The following is a 17855-nucleotide window of genomic DNA, read 5'->3' on the forward strand; positions in this document are numbered from 1 at the left end:
CTGGGGTAGAAGGAGAGTGTGGGTGTGGCGGGAGATGACAGAATACAATTTGCTGAACACACTGGAAGAAAACTATATAGTGGTAAAATATCATAACTCGGTTCCTCCTTTCAGCGAAACGAATTGTGAGATTTGAAAGAGTGACCGAAAAATATCCTTTTTTCTAACAGTCATCCCAGCCTCTGTATATTGATGTGTGTGTTTTGAAGGAGTGACCGAAAAATATCATTTTTCTAACAGTCATCCCAGCCTCTGTATATTGAATTGTGTGTGTGTTTTGAAGGAGTGCCCGAAAAATATCATTTTTCTAACAGACATCCCAGCCTCTGTATATTGAATTGTGGTTCCCTAAGCCTGCATACATACTGAACTAAACGTGTTTGGGCTCATGAATATTTTTTGGGATATTTGTGTTGTGAAGACAGCACAATTTCTCAGAAACATCCTCCAAAATATTCATGATCCCTAACTCGTTTTCTTCAGCATATACGCGTCCTTGTGAATATGCCGTGGGATACGTGTACTGTTTTCTGGTCAAACATTGAAAGAGCACCACCTTATTACAACGACCGTCCAGCACCCACATGAATGAAGGCAACCACTACACACATATTGCCCGTATCACTAATGGCTATCAAGTTCGAAACCGATTTTCTGTCAGTGCACGACTCACCAACATGGAGCCTGTTGATACACCCCGATAACGTGCGTGACAAAACGCCATTGAAAAAGGTGTAGGCTCAATAGTGGCTATTATCCTGTTTGCTGCAATTCACACGAAGACAATAGGCTGGAATAGTAAACCTTGCCTTACACCTGTTTTGTATCGATACGTACAGTTGGCAGCTGACGTTGGCTCCTTCACTTCTAATGTCTAAGTAGGCGTTGGCTTGGACCAGTCTGAAGATGAATAGACTACCACAGCAGGGGCAAGGATACGCGTTCGTTTAATAATACCCCTGATGCTTAAAATATCCTGGTTTGGTTTTGAAAGCTTGACTTGTACTCATTGTGACATGTCAGCATTAGGGAGCATCCATTTGATCTGTAACGGGGCTGGATGTTTTTGAGCACAGCTTTTGTACCCAGCTGTATCCAACAAACTGGGGGCACGGGTGGCCCAGTCGTCTAAGGTGCCGCGATTCGCTGTGCAGAGTTGCGTCCCTTGGACACGCCAGAAACCTATGATTTTGGGTTCGAATCCCGGTTCGCCCCGTTTATGTTTCTAGGTTTGTCAGCACCATACCCGTGCTCGTGAGTTTCACCAAAGTGGTAAACGTCTGAGACCTGCATCACTTCGGGCTTTCCTCCCACATCAAGCTGACACGCCCTGATATAACTGGAATACTGTTAAAAGCGGCGTTAAACCCAACTCACTCACTCACTCACTCCAACAAACTATTTTTACTGAGCACAATTAAACAATCTAATCATTTCAACTACTAACACAATAATTGACGTTAAAGTATTTTCCACAAATGATCATTCTTTGTCACCATTGCCAACATACTATTCATTTATTTTTTACATTTTTCTGAGCAAACTTGCATATAAAAAATGTACCTACCATACCCTCTAGAAGTCACATGGATGCTTCCTCAGTTCACAATAAAAGGATATTTTGCGTTTATGTTACATTTCTTCTAATAGTGATTTTTGAAGGTAGAATTGTTTTTACCGAAATACCTGATATTGTTAACATGCTCATGATAATAATTGTTAATACACTAATTTAAAAATAAATGACATTACTCTTGATGTCAGATATATAAATTGCGACATGCAGAGCTGATTCTGGCTCACGTGTTGTCTTGTGTTATAGTTTGAGAAATTAAAATACTTGAACACAAATATCAACCACCTCTGTCAATGTAAATGTACACGATCTAAATGAAACCATCAAGGTGTGCCCTACATGTATGACTCTGAACACCTGTGTTCAACCGTCGCGATATTTACCAAATTACATCCGACTGTGCCTTTGTGCTGGAAACGCACGTACAACCTCGGCAATAGAGTCACAATGTTCTGTATCTATATGACACATAATTCGTCGGAGCCTGACGCACTAACTTTGTGTATCTGTCAAGGTAGGGGTTAGTTTAAGCCACGACACAAAGGAAGTTTTCAAATAAATAATGGATAACAAGGGAGATTTAGGTGACGCTCCTCCCGGGAGAACACGGGTTTATTGAAACATATACAATGTTTACTGGGCCATGGAAAGGAGGTCAGACAGGGCGAGGCATTGTGAAGGCTTAGTCCCTCATCTTTGTCACGACACGAGGAACTACAGCTATGCACACACACACACACACACACACACACACACACACACACACACACACACACACACATACATACACACACACGTGCACACACACATACACACACACATACATACACATACACACATACATACACACACACACGTGCACACATACACATACACACTCACATATACACATACACCCACACACACACTCACATATACACATACACTCACACATACACATACACTCACACACACACTCACTCACACTCACACATACACACACACACATATACACACATACATACACACACATACACACACACATATACACACACACATACACACACACATACACACACCACACACACACATATACACACACATACACACATCCGTTCATGTGAGTCATTATTCACATTTAATAATAAATTAAGGGACAAAATAAATTATACCGAGTTCGTTTTTCATGTAATTGAAAATTAAAAGAACTGTTTTGAAATTTGATTGTTTATTGTTTGTTTGTAAACAAATACTCTGTGGCTGGGTCATTATGTGTAAAAGTAAACTGGCTCAATGAAGACTAAGGTAAGAAATGCCTTTGCAACAATATCACCCCTGCTATGTAAGAAATGTTGTAAATTTGTTCCGAAGATTGAATATTTATTGATTTTCAAAGATAACATGTCCAAAATACCCATCAACAGTTGTGTATTATGCGAATGAATTTATTTCATGTCCAAATGTTTTAAACCAAATTATATTTTTTTTAAATAAAACCATGTAGAAGTATTCTCTGAGTGAGTGAGTGAGTGAGTATGGTTTTACGCCGCTTTTAGCAATATTCCAGCAATATCACGGCGGGGGACACCAGAAAGGGGCTTCACACATTGTACCCATGTCGGGAATCGAACCCGGGTCCTCGGCGTGACGAGCGAACGCTTTAACCACTAGGCTACCCGACCGCCCCTATTCTCTGAGTGCAGACTAAGCGTGAGTACCGTTCATTTTGGATATAATATCGCTAACTTAAGAAATTTTCAATTGAAAATCAAACATATGATAAAATCAAGTGAGAGGTACAGTTTCTTTGCTCCTCAGTTTAATCGAGAACGAAAGTTATAATAAAATATGAAAGCGCTGTCATGTATATCAACTCCGTAAATCTTGAATTTCGGATTATCTTTCATTCCAATATTCTATTTTAGATTCTCCTCTTTAAACCGCTCGGTAAATAAAACGTGGATTTATCACACAGTGTATAAGGGAATAACGATATATTATATTTGGGCGTGGATTTTCTTTGTAAGCAACATAATTTGGTTTTTCACCGCTTCAAATGGAAGTTTGCTTTCTGAATGGAGCAGCCACACAATTTGGGAAGGATGAAGGTGGCGACGGGACTTTTAACAGTACATCCATTTTCAATCTCAGCACAGTATCACTTTAATGGAAGCATCCCTGTGTTACAACCAAACTTCAAACTCGCATAGTAGCTTAACATAGGAAGAGAGGGACCCGTGAAGATCCGTGTTAGAATAGGTCTTCAGTAACCCATGCTTGTCGTAAAAAGCGACTATGCTTGTCGTTAGAGCTCGAGCCGACTAACAGGATCGGGTGGTCAGACTTTCTGACTTGCTTGATGCATGTCATCGTATCCCAATTTCGTGGATCGATGCTCATGATGTCAATCACGATTATTTACAGACCGCCGTCATAAAGCTGGAATATTGCATAATCACAAGAACTGTCTACTAAAAGCAGAGTCCATGTGTACGATTCCTACTGTATCTTAAACATGTTTTATGAAAAACTATTAAAAAGTGATGACACCAAGCAAAACGGAAATCTACATTCCGGGAAAGTTATTTTTTGTTTTATTTAACATCGCAATCGGCAATATTCGAGCTTTATGACGGCGGGGGGTATATAATAGAGACTGTGCCATATTATGAGGGGATTGATATTACGAGCAACGGTGTACGGTGACACGCAGTTATAGTAATGGAGTCTGTCCACCCAACCCACGTAGCCGTCTCTCACGACTAGCATTGGCCGCTAGGGAACTATTCCAACCTGTCTTCACCCTCCTTAAAACTCCAATAGCTGTTTCACTTCTGCAATAGTATCGTGAAACGTTAAAAGCACCCCGATGGTAAATCGTCAGCCACTAGTTTAAGCCGCGTGTCGGGTGAGGTGAAGTGAGGTGAGGTGGGGTGAGGTGAAATGGGGTTTAACGTCGCGGCCAAGATTATGACACTTAAATAGCGACGTGCATGCACGTGTGTGTGGCTGCTTGTACATGTCCGGACTGATGCCGATTAATAGTGCTAGCCCACTGAGATACCATGCCGCAGTTTAACATGAATACCCCACTCAGACACAGTATACCAACTCCGGGCCGACCAGTCCTTGTTTAAACCCTTGATGCCGAGCGCCAGACAGGGTAACAACAAGTACCATCTTTTAACGTCTTTTGGTATGACGCGGTCGGAGATCGAGCCCCGCATCGTCCGCTCTCCGGGATGACTCTCTACCCGCGCGTCATTAACCTGTGCTCAAAAATGCTTCAGGTTCACACAGAGGTGGCTATTGATTATGTATGATGCGCTGAATAGATCCTCTATGTATATTGGTTTAGGATCGGTATTTACATTTGAGAGATGTAGGACATGCATCAATACCTACACAAATACTACGTGTGTAGGTAGGCTTACTCGCATCTCTAACGCTCCAAGCTTGGCAATATATTGTTCAATGTGTACAGACGGCGATGAATCATGACTTCACAAAGGAAGTAAAATTGCTAACCCACATTTAACCTTTTCCTTCTCAGATCAGCGCTGTTCCCATGGGTGTCGTTGAAAGAGGATGACAAGAACGTGTAAAGCAATACACAGACCCAATACAGTTGACATGTTTTGATTCCATGGGAATTCTGGTTATGTCTTCCCAAACCTATCTTGTTGTGCGCGGCGACTTAATCGACGGGGTGGTCAGGCTTTGTGGCTGGATTGATTGCGGGTCATCGTATCCCGACGGCAGGTGTCATTGCTCACAATATCAACCAATAGTTTGTCTTATCTAGACTAAATTATACTTCTCAAAAATTAAAAACAACCCGATTTTGGTCTTTTATTTACTGGGCGCTGTCATGGGTTTCTGGCGTGCCTTGGATTACTGGGAACGCACATTAGCAAGAAGATTATATGATGAAAGAGGGGACAAAAACATGAACACAACGATTGTGAGTGAGTGAGTTGGGTTTAACGCCGCTTTTAACAGTGTTCCAGTTATATCGCGGCGTGTCAGCTTAATGTGGGAGGAAAGCCCGAAGTGATGCAGGTCTTAGACGTTTACCAGTTCGGTGAAACCCACGAGCACGGGTATGGTGCTAACAAACCTAGAAACATAATCGGGGCGAACCGGGATTCGAACCCACAATCATAGGTTTCTGGCGTGCCCAAGGGACGCAACTCTGCACAACGAATCGCGGCGTCTTAGACGACTGGGCCACCCGTGCCCCCAACAACGATTGGAGAGTCATACATTTAAAATATAGTTTTAAAAAGGCATAGTTGCCTCCCATGTTATAATGGAACGTGGTTATGCTAAAGGGTCACACGTGTGGTAAAATATTCTGGAATAGTTTCCTTTACCAAGCGTACATGGAGTCATTGGGCAGCCTTAAAATAGAAATATTCTGTATAACAAAAAACGTGATAGCGGAAAGTGTAGAGTGCTCCTTATTGATCATGAATGTCCGTTTATATGAATACAGGTAAGGGCGTCTATAATTGAAGCGAGAAGGTATACAAAGCGAACTAACTCTCTGAATCATGGATAATTATATACTGAACCATTTCAGGACACAAATAGAGAGGAATCTATCAGTGATTGCCCAAAGTTCTCATCCATAGACATCTCCTGGGTCATTGAATATGTGTGAGTTCAGAGGCGGCGATATGCGTGACACATTCTCACATATCACACAAGTTCAAAACGTCAACGCAAGGAGGTGAGGTGAAATGGGGTTTAACGTCGCGTCCAAGATTATTGCACTTATATAGCGACGTGCATGCACGTGTATGTGTGTGTGTGGCTGCTTGTACTAGTCCGGACTGATGCCGATTTATAGTGCTAGCTCACTGAGCTACCATGCCGCAGTTTAACATGAATACCCCATTCAGACACAGTATACTGACTCCGAGCCGACCAGTCCTTGTTTTAGCCCCTTAATGCCGAGCGCCAGACGGGGTAACAACAAGTACCATCTTTTAACGTCTTTTTGTATGACGCGGCCGGGATCGAACCCTGGACCTTCCGCTCTCCGGGCGGACGCTCTATCAACGCAAGGAATTATTCTTCTCGATTATCTGCCGAAGCAGATCCACAATGGACAGAAATAGTGATGAAACGTTTACGTATGGATCATTGTTTGTTTGTTGTTTAACGCTGCACTCAGCAATATTCCTGCTATATGACGGCCGTCTGTTAACGATCGAGTCTGGCCCAGACAGTCCAGGAGTTGACAACATGGGCATCGATTCACGAAATTGGGATACGATGACATGCATCAACCAAGTCAGCGAGCCTGACCACCCGATCCCGCTAGTAGCCTCTTACGACAAGCATGGCATGGGTTGCTGAAGACCTATTCTACCCCGGATATTCAAGGCTAGGATGGATCATTGAAATCGGTGATGATACCAGGTGTTTTCAAAATTCCTACGGGAGGGTTCCGTAACAAAAGTAGTTCCCCATTTCCCAAAATACAATAGAACCAGAAAACTGGAGGGGGGTATGTCATTAAAATATGTTTTACACCGATTCGAAAGAGATCTGTTTTGTATGATATTGACAAATGCATATTTTAAACATTGGTTGCACATTCGATCATACATAACAAGTACAGTTCCGTTAGTTCGCTGTAGAGTGTTCGTTATATACGTAAATTTTATATGATATTATATTGGAGATAAATCGGTTTTTTTACAGTTCGTTGTATCCGTTCGTTCGCTATATCCGTGTTCGTTGTATCCGTGTTCTTCTGTATGTTTAAGCAGGCCCGAGGGTAGACATGAATGTGTGGGTAATGGGCTATTTGCATGCTAGGTGGATGTTTGGCTTTACGTGCAGTGATCAGCCACACCCTACATTCACACTCACTGCCAGGCACAGCTTTATAGAGCGCTTGTCAACATTACAGTCACAGATATACATCTCCGTCCTTTCAGGTGCGCAGTATAGTGTAGGGCCTCCCTTTACACGCGCTGGGATAAAAATATGTGTATCACATCAGTAGGAATTATCATTAACTTGTCAAAAGCGTATTCAGGTAGATATGTTCAATATTGTCTCTGTAAAATAGGTTAATATAATATCATATATCACAGCTACCCTCAAGTGATATGTAGTTATGTATCATATATCACAGCTACCCTCAAGTGATATGTAGTTATGTATCATATATCACAGGTACCCTAAAGTCATGTAAAATTATATATCACACATCACAGCTAACCCCAAAGTGATATGTAGTTATGTATCATATATCACTGCTACCCCAAAGTGATGTCAAGTTATATATCATATATCACAACTACCCTAAAGTTATATATAGTTATGTATCATATATCACTGCTACCCCAAAGTGATGTCAAGTTATATATCATGTATCACAGCTACCCTAAAGTGATGTTGGTTGGTTGGTTTGTTGTTTAACGCCGCACTCAGCAATATTCCAGCTATATGACGGCGGTCTGTAAATAATCGAGTCGGGACCAGACAATCCAGTGATTGACATCATGAGCATCGATCCACGCAATTGGGATCGATGACATGCATCAACCAAGTCAGCGAGCCTGACCACCCGATCCCGTTAGTAGCCTTTTACGACAAGCATAGTCACCTATTACGGCAAGCGTGGGTTGCTGAAGACCTATTCTACCCCGGAATCTTCACGGGTCCTAAAGTGATGTACAGTAATGTATCATATATCACAGCTACGCTAAAGTGATATATAGTTATATATCATATAAAATAGATACACTGAATGACGTATAGTTATGTATCATATATCACAACTACTCTAAAGTGATATATAGTTATATATCATATATCATAGATACACTGAATGACGTATAGTTATGTATCATATATCACAACTACTCTAAAGTGATATATAGTTATATATCATATATCATAGATACACTGAATGACGTATAGTTATGTATCATATATCACAACTACTCTAAAGTGATATATAGTTATATGTCATATATCACAGCTACACTGAAGTGATATACAGATATGTATCAAATACCACAGCATTCCGAAAATATTATAATTATTAATGTTCTGTAAAATGGATCTTGGAAATGATAAGGAGTGAGACATCATACACAGAATTCACAATATTATATGCAGTTATATGTCATATAGCTCAACATTCAGAAAGTAGTATACAGCTATATATACATGTAAAAAAACACATAATTCGGAAAACACAGGAATAAGATGTGATAAACGCGACAATTGATTGTTTATCTTGGCGAGATGGTGCGAGCGATGGACGACCGTGTCTTCAGTACTGTACCAAGAAATACATCAAATTCATCATCATCGCAAATTCCAAGTTACATCATACACAGAATGATACAATTATGATGCCTTTGATGATGATGATGATGATGATGATGATGATGATGATAGATATTAATGTTATTATTTTTGTAAACATTTTAGCAACATTAATTTCATTGTTGAGGGGCTGAGATCATCTTTGATGATGATGATGATGATGATGATGATAGATATTAATGTTATTATTTTTGTAAACAAATTAGGAACATTTATTTCATTGTTGAGGCGCTGAGATCATCTTTGATGATGATGATGATGATGATAGATATTAATGTTATTATTTTTAGGAACATTAATTTGATCGGTGCGGTGCGGCGCTCATCTTTGATGATGATGATGATGATGCACGGCTGTATTTGATGGGCTTTTGTCGTCGTCATGATTATCCCAACCTTTATAAACATTACGTTTACTGTTACGGTGGTCATTGCTCATGGTTCTGGTATTAATATTATCATTTCATTTTGTACATCACCTCGATCAGTATGTTCGTTTGTCTTCAATTGTTTCCGAACAGGGACAGTTTGGTCATGACGAGCCTGTGTGAATGTTCATGTGAATACAAAGAGCAATCGACAGCTAGTTCAACATGTCTCAGTACTGATACTCAAACACAGCCCAGTGTCGCCACAGCGTGTTTCCATCGATATGTGGATGGATCTATCTAGCAGCTGGTGGGGTCAGCGTGCCCTCGCACAACAAATATACATAGTTTTGCTGGCGAGAAAAATAGAAACATGATGTGTTCAATAATATCACATTTTTATACATACCGTAATCGACGTTATAAGCGCCCCGCTCTAATAAGCGCCCACGCCGATATTTGCTAATATATTGGCTAGTGAACAATCCCAGTTAACACCCTTTCCGATTGATCAATGTACACAAGGCTTATTTATTCGTGTATAATAGGCACTCGTTTGTTATATTCACCCTTTATTATGGGCATTTCAATTCTCGAAAATATATCTATCGTGTATACTACACACACATTCTTCTTTTATATCATTTCAGGCTGTCAGCATAAACCACGGAATTTACAATCTTTCAACCTCGTTTTTAATCTCACCAAAATCATATTCTAATAAGAGCCCCCTATTTCTAATTTTGAGAGTGTCCTGGGCGCTTTTTACGTCGAATACGGTATATCGATGTTATTCTGTGTGTTTTCCACCTATCACATACGGTATATAGATTGCCGGCCTAAGGAAGGAGTACACCTGTGTTTGAAGGGGTTAAAATAAAACATGGTGAATCAATAGTGATGTACTTGATAGGTCATCACAGGCGATATTACACGCCAGAAACCTATGATTGTGGGTTCGAATCCCGGTTCGCCCCGTTTATGTTTCTAGGTTTGTCAGCACCATACCCGTGCTCGTGGGTTTCACCGAAGTGGTAAACGTCTGAGATCTGCATCACTTCGGGCTTTCCTCCCACATTAAGTTGACACGCCGTGATTAACTGGAATACTGTTAAAAGCGGCGTTAAACAGTCAGGGTCTCAACAAGGCGCAACTTCAAATGTAAGCATGCCCCCAGAAGTTAAGCTTTTAAAAAATATAGGCTTTTAAACGCTATTTCCTGCAAATTGGGACCGTATATTTTAGATTTTGTTTTTGTAAGAAATATTGGTAATTATATACGTGTTTCACCAAACACATTTTTTACTTTCATTCAAGAAACATTTGTGATGACAAAAAAAAGTTGAACATTGGAATGAATCGATAATATTACTTGTATGTGTTTTTACATGTCCATTCGTAGTATGTGATGGTTATGTTTTTATATTTTAAAGCGAGCCGACCTATCATTATAATGAGACTAATTGTGAGAGCGCGGTTTGTTTTGTGAAGCATTAATTTCAAAGGGATCATTGCTAGCCAGAGTGAAAAACTAGTTAGTATCGTTTTTATTTTTTTATTTTCATATAACTATACTTTCTGGTATTTCTTGGAGTTATTTCCTGAAGGTTTCATTACAGATATCTCAATGCAAGGTGAACTTAAAATACAACCAATGATTTTTTAATTTTTTTAATTCAACTTTGAAATGAACATTGAACACACCTTTTGACCTTAATCACAACAATGAAAATATAGAATACTAAACGAGCTCCAGTGTAATACCAATTTTATGAAACGAGTGAATAGTTCTGGTATCTGACGAACGAAAGCGAGTCAGATACCAAAACTATTCACGAGTTTCATAAAATTGGTTTTACACGAGAGCGAGTTTAGTATTTTATTTATTACTTGTCATTTATAATGTTTTTAGAATTATACTGTTGAGTGTAAATAGGCTGACACCTACACGATCCATGGCATAATCCAATTGAGTTTAACAGAATAATACTTCAAACACGTCAAAAGTTGAAACGTATGAATTTAATATCATACAATGGTCCACCTTTAGAATTCAGGCGTTCGTCCCACAAAATTATCGTAGTGCTAAGGCTATCACAACTCACATAATTTAACTTAGACTAACGACTGTCGTTGCGCTAGAGTACGATCGCCTTGTGGAACGGGGCCTTGCACCTCAAAGTTTACAATCACGTCACAATACCCGATGATGTAATTTGTGGAATTTTGTTGCAAGATCCATCGGCGAAACAATGCCATGTGACGTCAGCCTAGCAACAAGGTTGCTGGGGTCATCGAGTGTGCATAAGCTCCTCCCAGTGATCTATCATCTCCACACACAATGTCGTAGAATACGCCAAGGGATGTTGAGAGCTTTCAATATTTGTTCGTGAAACGTGTTCCGAGAGTACATAAGCACGCGTTTTGGTATTACACAATGTGTAATATAGCTGTATGTTTATTAAACGGGTGATCTCTTCACGGGCAAGTAATAATACACATTATCAAATATAAAGTTAGACAATACATATCATGTTCGACGGTGTAGAGTTTGAATTAATACTAAACTTCATAGATGGTATATTGAGGTTAACTTATTTCTAAAAAGAATTGCCCTCTTTTTTAGGTGTAAAGTAAAATTAAGGGTTATTTTTTGGTGTAATCATTGCTTTTCTGCTACAATGGTAGTTTCGCCCCTGACAGTAACTATTTCTAGGGTGCTTGTTCTTGTAACCAATTGTCTGCATGTTTTGTTTTAGTGGAACGTTGTTATCTTTCAACTTGAACGCTTGGTTTGTTAGTCCTCTTCGCGTCTAGAGTCAGCCTACGTTGCACCCTTGTCATGACATTGGATAGTTTGGCTTTATCAGTAAGACATCCGATAAATCAATGGTCGCAAATTTAGGCACGCCGAATGTGACCCATCATAAATCTGAAAGTTTCAGTTTATTCAAATACCGACAAAGTGAATCATATTTTATAAAATATTTCAAAATAATTATTATCATTGTTATTAACATTATGGCACTTGTGTGTAGATTGTTGAGGAGTGGCTATCATCTGTAATGCCCCAAGTTGCGAGCCTGATTAACATCTCGCCTCCTGGAGAGACGTATGTTGCTTCCTCACTGGATAACACGAACAGATAGGATGTGTCAAGTGGGATTGTACATCAGTTAAAATGATGGAGTAACATTGTTAGCATACCTCAAAGGCCGTAGTTAACTTTTTTTGACAGGGGGGGGCAAATATTTGTACAAGTATCACTTGTCCCCAACTTGATTCAAATAAAACTGTTTTATATAAAAAATCTATCCCTGCGCCTTGTGGCGGGTGCTACATGTGGGGCAGGATGCGCTCACCATGAGGCGGACACGTGATCGACAGTGACACATGCATATGATGTAGTCGGAATCGTACAATTGACTGCTTCGAGCAGATTCCTTATGGTTATGGAAATGATTTTGTCGTAAATGTTTAAATATTTAAACATTGCAAGCGATTCCGTGTCTTTGTTCGTCTAACCAAGCAATTGTTTTTGCGTTTATGGTTCCATCAACAGAAAATTAATTGGACCACACCCAATAACAAACTACTGTTACCTGATTGGATGATCATAGAAAGTGCGGGGCTTGTGTTGCACTGTTGCCCTGATCGATGTCCCTGATTTAGTATTGCTACAGTTTTTATGAGTAAATCATTAAATACGCAGTCTGTGAAGTTATAACTATCGACGTAATTATCTATAAAAAATTATTTTAAAATGTTTTTATCGTTTATAGAGTTGTAAATTTTAAAACCTGTATGCATTCTTGGCGTAATTCGTGCGGGAGGATTTACAATGTTTGCACCTCGCAAACATTATTGAAGTCAATTCTTAATTATTAGGACATGATTGTGGGTTCGAATCCCGGGTTGTCAGCACCATACCCGTGCTCGTGGGTTTCACCGAAGTGGTAAACGTCTGAGACCCGCATCACTTCCTCCCGCATCACTTTCCTCCCACATTAAGCTGACACGCCGCGATATATCTGTACTACTGTTAAAAGCGGCGTTAAACCCAACTCACTCACTCACTCACTACAGCAAGATCTTCCCTTGATGTTCACATGTACATTCGAACCCACAATCAAAGGTTTCTGGCGTGTCCAAGGGACGCAACTCTGCACAGCGAATCGCGGCGCCTTAGACGACTGGGCCACCCGTGCCCCCAGTCGTAAGTCCGTAACCCTACATGGTTTCGATCATGTGTTTCTACCGTCTTTATCTGCATCCAACTAGACAGGAGACTTCTCTGCCATCAACATTCTTGACACATTTTACACTCATCTGTAAGGTCCAAACACGAACTGAAATCAACCAAACCTAATGCTTATGGACATATCTGATAACTTTCATGACGATTTCAAAGAGGTTTGCTCTTGTGTTTGCTGACCCCGTTGGCCATAAAGGGGATAATTATACCTTGACCTTTGACCGAGAGAAACTATGAGAGGGAGAAGTATATGCAAGTTGTTTCCCGATAAGGACTGAACATTTATCTGAATGACCGCCCCCAGTTACAGATCAAACATCCATTCGTTCTCTATTTGTTTCGATATTATCACAATGTGTTTGGGGGAAGCACGTACCTCAAAAATCCTTTCGTATTTTTGGAAGATTTAAACAGCACCCGTGTTTCATTGGACTGAATAAGGTTTCCGTGAAATTTCTAAATATGTTCGCTCATTTTCTACATTCTACATCTTGCAGCTCTTTACACCGCTAGGGGCGGTCGGGTAGCCTAGTGGTTAAATGGTTCGCTCGTCACGCTGTAGACCCGGGTTCGATTCCCGACATGGGTACAATGTGTGAAGGCCATTTCTGGTGTCCCCCGTGATATTGCTGGAATATTTCTAAAAGCGGCGTGAAAACATATTCACTCACTTTACACGGATGATCCGGTAATTGTGAAATGTCTGCCAGTGGGTATTTCATTCCTTATTTCAGCTGTGCTTTCTTTGGATTTTCTTACCCACTTGCATACTTGTCTCGTGATATTACCACACTCTTTTGTTTCATGACTTGTACGCGATAAGTGTAAAATGTAGAATATTAGCAGACAGAACCGAAACGATAGATTAGATGAATACGTATCAGCGCAATACTTGAAATTGAGTCGACACAATGTTATAGATCTAGAGTGAACGGAAATTGAATAAGTTAGATTTTCGATATTACAAAATATAATAATGGAAAGAAAACTTGCTACTCATTACATCTTTCTGCCAACAACTAAACTCATAATATTTCCTCTACTGGCTACTGGTTTATAAACCGAAGAGGCCCGTTCTAACTTAGTGATAGTTTAAACAAAGTGTAATTAAACCGCTCACTTATAATTAGTTCGTCTTACACACTACAATGGGTATGATGTCATTTAATTGTGATGACGTCACACACACACACACATATATATATATATATATATATATATATATATATATGATGGTGCATACGTTTACGTGTGGATGACTCATCCGTTCTGTCTTTAAAAAGTTCTGACAAGCTTTAATATTCAATGTACTCACGTACTAAAACCGAAATGTATAAAGATGGCGATCTCTTTGTTGATTACGTGTACGCCGAGGGTCTGGGGTCGATTCCCCAAATTGGTACACATGTGTGTGAAGACCATTCCCGGCTTATCATGATATATTGCTGGCAGATTGCCAACAGCGGCGTAAAACTATTCTCAAGAGCCCCACCCTAAAGAAATCAACTAAGCTCTCACTAGACGAGTGTAGTGACAAATTATGTGGGATAAAACATAGACGAAATGTCATTACACAAGCCTCAAAGTGGTTAATGTAATACGTTTCAATTTATCAGTCTAACAGACAGTCTTGTGCCATGATCGATATTATTACACATTCCTCGTGATCATACTTCTAAGCAAACGTACATACACGCATACATCACATTTATATAGTCACGAAAACCCAGATCACATTTCATACAATGACAGGTACACGGTTCTCATTCATAACACTCTATAATGAGCCCAATTCAAAAGCCTACTGGACTTCATAACAAACAGTTTTGTTGTACCATATGGGTACAATGTTGTACATTCCCTACCCCGTGTTAACCTTAACATATGAACATGTACAGGGCTGTGGTGTGTTTTGAGAAACATCCCTGTCGCATGTGGGAACAACGTGTACGTGATAATCACCGGCCTCATTCATTATTCAGTGTATGGCAGAATCAACTCACTTGTCATTCTGGTGTAAGCGCCTGCTCAAGTCCCTCCCGAAAATATCGTCTGCTTCTGAAGTCGTCTGCTCGTGGCTCCCGTCTGCCCACAGCGACCACGGATCCAGCGTTCAGTAAAACAAAACACGAAAAAATCCACTGTCCGAAACGCCGCTCCCCGAGAGTTGTACACAACCTCCGAGCTGCCTGTTGTAAGTGTGCCTCTGTCAGTTTAACTGGGCGGGTCCACGAAATAATTTCATCTCCAGAGGGTGGTAAAAAAACGAGAATAAGCAATCGCCTTGGCTAAGCCCTGTATTCACAGCGAGCCAGTCGAGTATGGATTCACCAAGCGTTTGATTCAGCTAGGACGTGGATACGGGTGAATGAAGGACCTATAGTCTGTTTCCGAATATTCACGTAGTTGTTATTGTGAATATCAGGTGCTTCGTTGATTATGCGATGGAAGCTCGTTTCGTGTGGTTAATGAAACTGGTTCATGTTCTCAGTCAGTATAAAGATGTACGTGAAACCTCACATACCTTCAGTTTAACGTCACTATTTGCATTGCTTGTAGCTGAACGCTAGCGTTGTCAACATTTTTATATATTGTTTCAGCATTTATTGTCCTGAATTGAAGGTAGTCCAGTCACGATCAATCTATGTATGTGTCCTGAATATACTATGTGTTAATATTGTATATTATGTGTGATATATTCGTTTGCACAAAAGCTATCGGAACAGTGTTGCGATATTGTAAGAAGTATGTTGGTAATGTTGTGATGGATGTCGCCAAGGCAATATTCCCGTTAGGGGCGGATAGGCGGTGAAATGGGATTTAACGTCACGATCAAAAGTATTGCATTTACATATGAACAGGTGTCTGTGTGGTGGGGTGGGATCTGCTTGGAAATTTTATAATCTAATTTTATAATCTTAAGTAGCCTACTGAGATAGCATGCCGCTGTTTAACATGGATAGCCCAGGCAGTTACATTAAACTGAATCCGACCCGACCAGTCCTAGTTTTATCTCCTTAATGTAAGTGAGTGAGTGAGCGAGCGAGTATGAATTTACGCCGCTTTTCCAATGTTCCAGCACTATAACAGAGGGAGACACCAGAAATGGGCTTCACACATTGTACCCATGTAGGAGATCGAACCCGACCCTTTGGCACAATTACCGTGATCTTTTAACGTCTTTTAGAATGACCCGTTTAGCAATATTCACGGAGATTGGTGGATGGTCAGTGAACGCACAATGAACGTACAATGATGGGAATCGAACCCGGACCTTTAGCGTGAAGGGTAAAGGCAGGGATGCAGTTACAGGATCTTACACTTCAGCTCTTTCAGCGTCAGCTTCAATACGGACAAACTTGGCATCAAGTTGAAGCAAGTGTAAGATTTATAACCTCAGATTTAATTATTTGAACATCGGTTATTATTTCATGTTTCTGACGCTGTTTTGTTGGAAGTTTCCGAGTCGCTGGAGACATTGACCGAGCGTTATTCAATTTATCAGTTTATACTGACTCACTGGTGCGGAACTGTTTTACTGATCAGGTTACAACGTATATATATGATAATGTCACCTCCAATGAGATGTGCTATAGAAATGATATTTCATGTCAAAAACATTTCAGATAGGACTAGTCGCACCGAGGTGAAAACAATTTATCCTGACATTACCTGATCTTGACCCGTGAAGATCCGGGGTAGAATAGGTCTTCAGCAACCCATGCTTGCCGTAAAAGGCGACTATGCTTGTCGTAAGAGGTGACAAACGGGATCGGGTGGTCAGGCTAGCTGACTTGGTTGATGCACGTCATCGTATCTAATTGCTAGGATCGATGCTCATGATGTCAATCACTGGATTGTGTGGTCCAGACTCGATTATTTACAGACCGCCGTCATATAGCTGGAATATTGCTGAGTGCGGCCTTAAACAACATGAAACAACCAAACAATCCTGATCATTTATACATCTAATTCGATGTGTGCATACGCGTAGATTGTGATATTAACGCAGTACCTGGGAAACTAGACTGTTTATTTGAAGATCATAATGAGATGCTCATAACACAATGTGACAATCACATCAACCATTCCCCTCCACACAATTCTCCGCTGTGTCATCAAGTGTTGGTGAAATTCGGACACTCAATACACAACAGACTACCATCTTCTTTTAATCCGGGGATAAATCGTGTGTTGTCAGTTGCTAACGTTAGCTATAGATATTGGGAAAACACTTGATGTCGTTGTTTAACCTTTCAGTTGCTAGGAAACATCCAAGCACTGCTGTTATTTAATCTGCTCATCACCGCTAGGTTAAC

At 40.3% G+C, this 17855-nt stretch overlaps 1 protein-coding gene across 1 annotated transcript in view; it reads right to left on the reverse strand.

Annotated features, from left to right (window-relative positions):
• Positions 1-15897, reverse strand: part of LOC124118890 — a 35299-nt gene extending 19402 nt beyond the window's left edge. Inside the window, exon 1 of the mRNA XM_046481188.2 lies at positions 15540-15897. Within this exon, the coding sequence (XP_046337144.2) occupies positions 15540-15546 (7 nt within the window). The 5' untranslated portion in view covers positions 15547-15897. The remainder of the gene's footprint in view (positions 1-15539) is intronic.
• Positions 15898-17855: the final 1958 nt, after the last annotated feature.

Source organism: Haliotis rufescens, unplaced genomic scaffold (assembly GCF_023055435.1).
Source record: "Haliotis rufescens isolate VD_foot unplaced genomic scaffold, xgHalRufe1.0.p SCAF_14, whole genome shotgun sequence".
Lineage (NCBI taxonomy): Eukaryota > Metazoa > Mollusca > Gastropoda > Lepetellida > Haliotidae > Haliotis > Haliotis rufescens.